The sequence below is a fragment of the Benincasa hispida genome, chromosome 11 (genome assembly GCF_027475165.1).
Source record: "Benincasa hispida cultivar pf3 chromosome 11, pf3_genome.v1.1, whole genome shotgun sequence".
Lineage (NCBI taxonomy): Eukaryota > Viridiplantae > Streptophyta > Magnoliopsida > Cucurbitales > Cucurbitaceae > Benincasa > Benincasa hispida.
This window is the reverse complement of record NC_143488.1, coordinates 68855231-68866887: the sequence shown is the minus strand read 5'-3', so window position 1 is coordinate 68866887 and position 11657 is coordinate 68855231. Positions and strand designations below refer to the sequence as shown.

The following is an 11657-nucleotide window of genomic DNA, read 5'->3' as shown; positions in this document are numbered from 1 at the left end:
TAGTACCCAACCTTATTCGTATACTATAGACCGTTTTGGCTATTTACTAAAACTTGATCCATTCTTATGTCTCTACATAAAGTTCAAGTATTAATAGCCATTGATCTTAGTTTATTGGATTTAGTTTTTATAAATGCAATTTACATACTTAATAACAATTTTATTGAATAAACCTCAACAATATTTTTATTGTAAATAGAATATGTTTAAGATTACAAACTGCGAGTTTTAGGACATACATCCCAACATTTATAATATGATATATACTATATTTCTAAATATTTTTAACATTGTTTAATATAATTATGCATTTTAAATTTTAAAATTCAAATTCTGGATATAATGAAAACATAAATATGTTGTTTTGAGAATTCACATTGTTTGGATCACAGAATCTGAAAACAGTTTTCAGAAACAGAAGTCGATTTTTCTGCCAAACACATATTCACTGAATTCAGTAAATCTATAAATATAAACCAGAATATGAATTGCGAACCAAACAGACCCTTAATTATTCTAAAAGTCCCTAGTTCATAATCTGTATATTTAAATTGGTTATAAAGTATCCTAACAAAGATAGTTCAACTAGTATTTAATATAGGTCAGCGATTAAGAGATTTATAATTCAAATTTTCACACTCATATTGTATTAATAAAAATATCATAAAATATAGGACAAACATGCATTGTTATTTAGGTGAAATTGTCTCAAATACAATGTTTATAAAAGAATTGGAAAAAGAAAAAAGAAGAAAAAAAGTGGGAGCAATTTAGAAGAAAAACCAATAATATAAGCTCAAGAATTTTATATGTAAAGGTCTTGTCTAATCCTATAAAATTGTTTGGTTAATATGGTGCCTTACCTTGTGAACCTATGATGCATTGATCTAACTAGGTATCAATCGGTAAAAATGAAATCCAAAGTTTTATTGATGTTTTTGATAAGCATAGATAAAGTTTTATTTGAAGTTTTAATCTCCACGTCTTGTGAACTTTTAATGCAGTTACTTATATTCTTACCACTCGAGATTTGATGGAGAAACTCATCCTTCTTAATTAGATTCATTAGATTCATGAACATTACGAGCAAGGAAACCTTTAATGTATTAGTTTCTTAATTTACTTTTGAATTTCTTTGTACTAAAATTAGACAAATGACCAAAATTCTTCTTCTTTTCAAACTAAATATTTGTAGTTATTTATGCACTTTTATTTTATTTAAGAAGTCACTCACTCTTACTTATGATATAATATTTGGCGAAACTTATACACTTTCATTATTAGTGGTTTATAAAATTAATTTTGTTTTTAATTATCTCTAATAAATATTTTTTAGAATATTTATAAAAAAAAATAAATTTATATATTTGAAAGTTCATAAAAAAGTTTGGTACGTTCCTTGTCCCTACCCAAATTGATAATAATAAAGAACTTACTCTCTAAGAAAAATGTGCCCTAAAAATTAATTAGTCAAACAAAATATCTTATTAAAATTGTATTTTTGTCTCAATACCAAACAAAGTTTCTTAATATATTTCCAAAACTAAGGCTATTGATCAAAAATTACTACTTGGACTATTTTCTTAAGCTTGAACCTTTGGTGACATAAATGCTTACATTAATTGTTAATTACATTGGACAAATTTTCCAAATAATAACAATTCATACTAAGACCAAACTTTTTTTTTCCTTGTTTTTTTTTTACAATTTTGTCCTCAAAAGATTGGCTTTTAATATAATTAAGCATGAATTGCCCATTGACTAATATTTATATACCATATATGAAGTTAAGTGATCACAATTTTCAAAATAAAAGACATAATTTGAAAATAATGCCATTACATTTGTGTGTGTGAACCAAATTATTTAAATTGACATTCTTTGATTTAACATCTTCCCACATAATCTTCCAATTTTGACCTTTAAACTTTGTCAAATTACCTATTTAAACACCCAATTTCATCGCATTGCATCTTAAACTTAGCTAAACATTGCAACTTTAACCTTAAATTATAGAGTATAATTTCAGTCTTAACCCTTTTATTAAGTTCTTACTCCAGATATTGTTTGAAAATGTTTATCTTATCCATTCAATAAAAAATAAAATAACTGCATGATATGAAATTGATAAAATTTAAGAGAAAAACGGCATTAGCATTTTTTTTTTAAAAAAAGATTTTTTACAAAGTTATACAATGATTAATTTATGGATTATTAAAACATATTTTTTGTGCAAAATTTTAATCTCATCAAAACTAATAAGTTTATGAAGATATTTATACCGTATTAAAGTAAGTAGGTGAGTAGCAGAAATTGAATCGAGGAGTTTTAAAATATTGCAACACTTAATTAAGTTTAAAGTTTAATTTTATAAAATTAAAAATTTAGAGTCTAAGACGGTATAATAACCTGACAAGTTAAAGGTTAAAATTGATTTTATTTTCTCTTCACAAATGTGTCCAATTGGAATGATTCAACACTATAAATCACATCAAAGAAAATTATTGATCTTTTATATTTAAAAGAAAATATGTCTGATTTTTTCTTCCATCATCAATGAGAATAACTACCAAATTTATTTTGATAGCTATGTTTATTTGAAATTTGAATTGACCTTTCTCATTGTGATTGATCCTTACTATATCACCAATAGTTTCATTTTCAATCATTTGGCTTGTTTTTCTTGCTTTCCAAACATCATGCTTAAAGAGATTATTTCTAACTTGCTAGGTAATTTTCCAACAAAAACATTTATTTATTTATTTCTTGGTTTTTACATGGAAATTTAGAAGAAGAAAACATGTTTGGCAGTGTATATCATATATATAAAAATATATATTTCTTAAAAAATGAGATCATCAATGATGACCTGTGAATGGTATCTTTCCTTTAAAAATCATGATTTTTTTTTCTTTATCATAGATGGAGGATCAATCGAATATCTAACCTCTAATTTTAAGGTTGTTAATCAGCAATAAAAAAAAAAATTCGAAACTCGCAAATGACATCTCTAACCTTAAACTCGAATTTTATGTCGATTGAATTATGTTCATTTTGAGTCAAACAAATTAATCCTATTTAATTTCATGTTACTTCTCTAAATTCTTATTTATTTCAAGTTTGAGGTTAATTGTTAGGTTAAATATAACATCAAAAATCAACTTTTTCTAACTCAATATATAAAAATTACTCTAGTGACTAATTTCTATAGAATGTTTGTCATTTTTATTCAATTGAATAATTATCTTACTAAAGTAATTTGTTTAAATATGAAAGTACTTGAAGAAAAAAAAATGCATTTTCAATGTCCTTTAAACTTTAAAAATGTATGTATTAATCATTAAATTTTTAATTTTAATCTAATAGCTCATTAAAGTTAAAAAATATCTTATAGTTCACTTGATCTCAATGATATTTTTTTTTAAAAAAATTACGAATCCAGTATATTAGAGTCTTATTTAAATACAAAATTCAATTTTAAGTTTAATAAATCTATTTACTAAAAAACTGTTGAAGTCTCGAATAACCTATTGGAAATAGCAAAATTTAAGTACCTATTAAAAGTTTATTTTAAAAATTAGTGTTTATCAATTATTTTTTTATTTTTGGGTACCCGCTTACCACAAAACTAGATTTTAAACTCACGTCATTGGACATCAAATATTATTCCTTCTATTCTATAATGACAAATTTTGAAAATTAATATAATATATAACTTTTAAATTTTTATTTTTATTTTTAAATTTTAACTCATAATTCAAGTGTTAATTTAAAATTTTAAAAGAACATAATAAAGAAATTATTAAAAGAAAAAAAATAAAATAGAAAGCGAAATCGTTATGATAAGGGGTATTAGAGTCTTTTAGTGTTTCATAAATGCAAAGTAAAGAATAAAGAATACCGATCCGACGTCGTATGAAATAGGGGAAATGAAATTTCAGGACCGTACTCGGTAGTCGCCGTCCAAAACGACGAGGCAAAGGCTACAAAACGCGCAACTTTCGGGTCAATACACGTGGCATTTCTTTGTAGTTTTTTTATAAAAATCCTAAAAGTCAAAGGTTTTTCGTTGCCGTCGTTTATCTTCTGAACGGCGCCGTACTGTACTGCCTATAAAAAGGGACGGCATAGCCCTCATTTTCGTCATTCTATTAGAAACGAAAAAACAGTTCACAAAATCAAACCCTAAAACTGATTCGTTTTTCAGATTAGGTGATCGTAAAATGCCGAGAAAAGGAATGAGGAGTCTCCTTTTCCAGTTCTCGTCGCCGTCGAATTCCATTTCTCGGTATTCGATCGCATCGCCGTCGAGAACTCCGGCCTTGACTCCACGCCGGAGCTTCAACGACGCGATGATTGAACAGAGCGTCGAATCTGCGGCGGCGATTATAATGAAATGGAATCCAGATTCTTCAACTTACGCTAAAGTTACTTCCATGTTCTATGAAGACAAAAAAGAAGCCATGCAGTTCATTAAGCGCGTGAATGATCTTCAAAAAGCGATGCATCTTATGGCTTCGGAAGATTCCGCTTCCGCTTCTGATCGCCTTGTTTACGCTCAAGGTTTGATGGAAATCGCCATGAAAAGGCTTCAGAAGGAGTTTTATCAGATTCTCTCCATGAATCGTGCTCATCTAGATCCGGAATCTGTTTCCACTAGATCCTCTCGCTGCTCCACCAGATCGAGTACTTCCGTTGATTTCGACGATGACGGAACCCTAGACGATGAAATCCAAGCCGTAGACGATTCGATCTCTGAAGTTGAACAAGTTTCATTTATTGTAATGGAGGATTTGCGAGCCATAGCCGAGTGCATGATCTCCTCTGGCTACGCTAAAGAGTGCGTTAATATGTACAAAGTGATTCGTAAATCGATTATCGATGAAGGTGTATACCGCCTCGGACTTGAGAAATTGAGCGCTTCGAGAATCAACAAGATGGATTGGGAGGTGCTTGATCTTAAAATCAAGAACTGGTTGGATGCAATTAAACTCGCAATTAGAACACTGTTCGTTGGTGAACGAATTCTCTGCGATCATGTCTTTTCCTCTTCTGAATCCATTAGAGAATCCTGTTTTGCTGATATATCCAGAGAAGGCGCTCTGCTTCTGTTTGGATTCCCCGAACTTGTTGCAAAGAGTAAAAAATCTCCGGAAAAAATGTTCCGTGTTCTTGATATGTACTCATCAATCGTCGAAAATTGGCCGGACATCGAATCGATTTTCTCATCTGAATCCTCATCTGTAGTTCGATCTCAAGCTCTAACCTCACTCGCAAAACTCGGCGAGTTAGTTCGTGCCATAGTTATGGATCTCGAATTCTCGATTCAGAAAAATTCATCCAAATCACCGGTCGCTGGCGGCGGCGTTCATTCCTTAACGCTTCTCTCGATGAACTACCTCACTTTCCTCGCCGATTACGGAAATATTTTGACGGATATTTTCGCCGATTGGACACCGCCTGAAAAATCCTCTCTCGAACAAATCTTCTTCAACACTTCAGATCAATCCGATGATTCTTCAACGGCTTCAGCAATCTCTTTACGATTGGGATGGCTAATTCTTGTCCTTCTCTGCAAACTCGACAGTAAAGCAAAACGCTACAAAGACGTTTCACTCTCGTATCTGTTCCTCGCTAACAATCTTCAACACATCGTCTCTAAAGTCCGATCGTCGAATCTTCAGTATCTTCTCGGCGATGAATGGATCGCAAAGCAGGAGGCGAAAGTAAGGCAATTCGCGGCGAAGTACGAAGCATTAGCTTGGGGAAGAGTCTTAGATTCCTTGCCGGAGAATCCAACTGAGAAATTCTCACAGGAAGAAGCCAAAGAAATCTTCAGGAACTTTAATATGGCATTCCAAGAAACTCATCGGAAACAGAAATCCTGCTTCATTCCCGATTCAAAGCTTAGAGACGAAGTTAAATTATCAATCGGAAGAAAGCTCGTTTGGTTCTATGGAGAATTTTATAGAGCGCAAAAAGCTTATGCCGGTGCTAATGAAAAGCCGTACATCAGATTCTCGCCGGAAGATATCGGTAACTACCTTTCAGATCTCTATTTTGAACCGTCCGATTGGGGGAGTGTTTCTACCTCCTCGCCGTCGTCTACCTCATCCTCTCACCGGCGGGAACCGGGACCCCGTTGATCGCTGCTCCGGCACGCGAATATTTTTATTTTTAATTTTAATTTTGTTTTTGTTTTTAACTTTACATATCTTTTATTTTCCCTCCGAATTTTGGATGCGCATGTGAAAGTTGTAACGGTAAATAATACACGGATTTAGTAATGTTTTGACATTTTGATCATAAAAGTTGAATAAATTTGCTACATAATGACTTTTTGATTTCCATCTGTTTCGGCTTTCATATGCAATAAATTTTTGGAAAACTACGTTTTGTAGTGCACGAATTTGGAAGGTTGAGTGCTTAGCTACCTTACTTTTCTAAACGGATGTAAGGTCCCAATTTTTTTTTAGAAGAGAGATAATTTTTAAAAATTGTTTTTCTAGTTTAATAAAATAATAATAATAATGATTTATGTAGAATTGACTGCATGAGAATTTGAACCACATATTATAATTGTATGCTAATTGAGCTATATTCACTATGACAATAATAAGAAAATTATTAGGGACCTCCTAAACCTAATTTAAAAATTCGAGAACTAAAAAGATATATTTTGAAAATTTAAGGATTAGATGCACATATTTTTGAAAATTCAAGGAGTAAAAAGATACATTTTGAAAATTGATTGAAGAAATATACATATTCTTCAAAATTTAGGGACTAAATGGATGACTGTTCTTAAATTTTCTATTCGACATGAACTAAAATATAGAAAAAAATACTTAAATGCATCCTAAATTATATTTATCTTTGTATAATCTATCATAATTTGTCATATGACAATCTTTTTTTTTATTCTTTATGAAATTATTTTGTGTTATTAGAGTGAGTACAACGATGAGTGCATCTTGGAATATATATGCATGCACAAGGTTTGAATCTCTCAAGCTACCTTTGTTAAATTTAAAAAAAAAAAGAAACTTGAGTTTTGCCATTTATTTTAAAAAGATATCTTATATATATAATTTTTTTTTTAAAATTACCATAATATTCTTGACCGTATATAAAATTTTCAAAATTATTTATGTAAACTGAAAACGTGTGGTGACCTTATGAAAATTAGGACCATCATACTGTTTAAGTTTATTGCTATCATCATTTTATGTCTAAGTTTTTGTCTAAAATTCTTACCAATTTTAGTTTTGAAACATTAATGAAATATAAGAATAAGGGTATTTAAAAAGTCTTTTAAAAAAGAGGTAAAATTCAAGGATTTTTTCCCTTTCTTTTTATTGTAATTTAGTCAACTTTTATCATCCACCTTGATAGTATTTATTTTTGTTAAATATATGGTCTGTAATAAAAATAAAAAGAACTATTATTGTATGCCTGTTTTAGAAAGCTGCCTAGCTATTTCAATATGACAGTACCAAAGAAAAAGACAGGTTTAGAGATATATAAAGAAAGAAAGAAAAAGAAAAGGAAAATGAGAGTTACCAAAAGAAAAAAAAAAGTCTAATTTTTCCTTTTGGGTATAAGATTAAATTACAACTTTGAGTTTTGTTATATCCTATATTTTCAAATGTCCAATTTTAATTTTTATACATTCAATAATTTATTAGTCGAATTTGTAGTTGGTTTTTTCCTAAAAAAAAAAAAAAAAAAAAAAAAAATCTCTTTCACATTGATTCTACCTCATAACACAAAATTTTAATTCTAGGTTTGATAATGATTTTTTTCTTATAAAAACATTTAGAACATGTTTGACTGACAATCTAAATTCGGTTTTACGTTTTCCAGGTTCATTGGAGTTAAGAAATAGGTGTTAGGCTATATTTTCAAATTTTATAATCCAAACCGCATAAATTTTGAAAACAACATTGATATATTTTGAGTGTATCTAGATTTTAAGTTTCAATTTTTAAAATGCAGAAAAAATAAAACTAAAATTGTAATGTTTAATAATAAATTCATCAAATCGTAAAATAGCAATATTAACTTTAGCTTATATAGACGGTCGTTAGCTTGAAGTTTTGGGCATTAATATTAATCGCAGCTTTCAATCTTTGATTTTCTTAATGAGAATTAATTTTCGAACCCTTCATTTTTTTTTCTTAAACTTGGTTAGCCTTTCCCCTACTTTGCTCTTTTAACAACTTTGAGATCATTTGCTATATTAAAATATTCAAGTTAATATTTTAACTTTTTAAATCATTAATTTATTTATTCAACTATAAAATTGTCAAAACAAGATCTCGGTCTATACGCTTCATTCGAAAAATTTATCTCTATCGATATTTTTATTATAGCAACTTCATTTTTAGTTTCTCCAACATCTCTTTGTTGACAACAGTTTTCTTCACCAATTTAACGTGGTATTATCTTAATTATCTTATTCTCAATTTTTGTGTTTCATGTTTGAAGTACTTCTTATATTATATATTACCTTTTTAAAGATCAAAAGTTTGATGAAAACATAAAAGTTATAATCTATTATATGTTAGCTAGCAAAGATTGAAATTGAGGGTTAGTTTTTATTCTTTTACTTTTATATTAGTTATTCATGTATATATTTATATCTATTTATTTATTTATTTATTTATTTTTTAATGTTACGGCATAGAGATTCTTAGTATAAGATTTGGCTACATCTCTCAAAGTAAGAATCAATTTTAAGATTCAATTTTGACTTTAACTATATTCTAAAATATTTTATTATATCATTCCCATCAATATTATTTACTATATCGATCTTTATCATTTTAATGAACATTGTCAAACGTCTTTTATACATTGACGATGACTGTTAAACTAAAAATCTAATGAAACAAGTTGTCTATAAATGCAATAGGTCCCTTCATATGATATTTTGTTTAACATGTCACTACATTATTTATTGAAAAATATGAATTTGGAATCACTATTATTTTGGTTGAAAAATAAACAAAAAAGGAAATGTAAGACTAATTTTGTTACATGTATATAAGTCAATGCTTATCAAAGTCAAGTAAATCAAAGGTAATAAAAAAAGGGGGTGATCTCAGTTGGATTAAGCATCTAATTATCTTGTCATTGTCCTTTCTTAATTCAAATTAAATCTTTTTGTTTAAAGCAACAAACAACAAATGGAAAATTAGAAATATTATATGTATACTTTTGTGTATATATATTTATACATTTTAAAAGTGGACACACCTAGAAATAATGTATTGAAATATCATACATTATAAGATTGAAAGCATATCTTATTTGTTAATTATGTAAATTTTGAATTGGTGACTATCTCAATATCAAGGTTCATCTGATAATTATTTTATTTTTTTAATAATATTTTTAATAATTAAGTTTATAAATTGCATTTATCTTGATAATGTCGTAATATATTTTAGAATATCAAATGAAGTCTTATAATGCAAATAAAATTAGTCTTTGAAAAAAAAAAAAAACTCGATTTTATTTTTAAATTTTGGCTTAAAATTTAAATATGACTTTTACTAAAAAAAATTTCCGAAAAAATAAATATGATTTTCAAAAACAACATAAAGCTAAAAACAAAATAATTTTTCAACTATGGATTTAAAGAATCAATTTATTTCGTCAATGAAATAAAAATTTTAGTTGGCTCCAAATTGGTCACAAACAAATGATTATTCTACTTGCTAAAAGTAAAATAAAAAATAGAGCCATCATATAATTTCTTTTTCTTTATTAGTTTATAGGTTGAATTATACCTTTTGTAATTTTCAATAAATTAAAAGTTCAAGTAACAAATTTTGAAAAATATGATATTAAAAATGGTCTAATTAAGATTAAGAATAAAAACATAAAATTGTATATCCAAGATACTTTTAAATCATTTAAAATTATTTGGTGATATAAAATTTATATTTTAAAAGTATAAAATTGAATATTAAAATAATTTTAAATGATTAAAGATATGTTTTTTTATTTTTTAAAAAATGATTTTGATAACTTTAAAATTACTGGCAAACATTATCTTAAAACTTTTCACTTTTTTTCGGAGTAAAGATTAAATCAGAAGTTTAGATTCACATCCTATACGTTGTAATCACATAAAAATAAATAAACAAAGAAGGGAAATAAATTAATGTTTGTTTTTTTTATGTATGTCAGAAAGGAAATTAAACTTTTTCTAAAAGAATAAATAATTAAATCTTAAAAATATAAAAATACAAGTGGCAGTGACCGTACGGCTCCGGGTGTTTTGTGCAACGATGAATATTTTGGATAACGACAGTTTCCAAAAGATAACGTCTTATCTGTCATTTCTTGCCGAGACGACAAAAGCTCTTAAACAAAATATTTGTATTCGGAATTTTAAAAAAATTAAAATTTTATGATTTGGTTGATTCATGTATTTACGACTCGAACCAACTGAAATTTATTATTAATTTAAAAATATATTATTTTTACTTAAAATACTACATATATCGATTTTAATTTGATTTAATATCATGTTTTTTGGATAATTATTCTCTAACATCTCCTTAAAATATTTTTTTGACACACTTATTTCATAATAAAATTCAAATTGAGTTATTAATCTCTATCTCTATTCAATATATGAAAGTAATTAAGTAAAATTTTTCATATTAAAATTTTACTTATTTTTACAACAAAAATTTAAATAAAAAACTCGAGCAACCCGAACCAATCCAACCTAAATATTTTACGGTTGGGCTAGGTTAAGTTGATTATTTAATAGAAAAATTAAGACCTATAACACTATTTACACTCTCATTTGGAAGAGTAGCAAAATGCAAAATTGTTTTGAATTATAGCAAAATGTCTCTCTTGCAAGTGAGGTATTTTTTTTGTTCATCCTAAAATGTCCTCAATGATTTCTTGTATTAAAGGGTAATTACATTTTTTAAAAAGGATCTAGTAACGCCAAGGTTCCTTTAAGAACCTCGGTAGTCTGAGGATTTATCAGCACGTTTTGCTGATCAAGAAAAGAAACAAGATCAAGAGTTTTGTATGTTCATCTGGATTAATACACAAAATATTTCGTTTAAGGAGATCATTTGAAGACTTTAACCTACGATTCTCCTTATTGTGGAAGAAACTACCTGCAAAAAGAAAAGGGAACAAGAGCAGGGTTTGAACGAAGACGTAAGAAGAAGAGAAGATTTAAAGTGAAGAAGTCCAAATTTACCTCTGGTTCAGAATTACTCACTAATGGATACAGAGGCCTTGATAGAGGATTGGAAAAAACTGAGATTATCGGAAGAAGAAAATGAAATCAGAGTGGGTCTTGATCCACATTTTGATCCCATTATCAATGATCAATTGAATCATTGCTTGGTTGGGAAGCTTCTATTGGTGTGAATCATTGCCCCCAGGATTATCAAGAATACCTTTTCAAATGTCTGGAGAACAAAATTAAGTTTTAGTTCAGAAAGTTTAGGAAAAAATTTATTTTTATTCAGATTTGACTCAAGAAGAGATAAAAAAAATGGTCTTCAACCTAGGCCCCTGGATATTTGATCATTCTTTACTTGTCTTAGAAAACCCCATAGCTAATGTTCGTCTCTCTCATCTATCATTCGGAAAGGTGACTTTTTGGATCC

The 11657-nt window shown here is 28.1% G+C and overlaps 1 protein-coding gene across 1 annotated transcript; it reads left to right on the top strand.

The window, feature by feature from the left end:
* Positions 1-4073: 4073 nt before the first annotated feature.
* On the top strand, positions 4074-6348 carry EXO70H4 (exocyst subunit exo70 family protein H4). Its single transcript, XM_039050228.2, has one exon. The coding sequence runs from the start codon at positions 4224-4226 to the stop codon at positions 6144-6146; it is 1923 nt and encodes a 640-aa protein (XP_038906156.1). The 5' UTR covers positions 4074-4223; the 3' UTR covers positions 6147-6348.
* The last annotated feature ends 5309 nt before the right edge of the window (positions 6349-11657 follow it).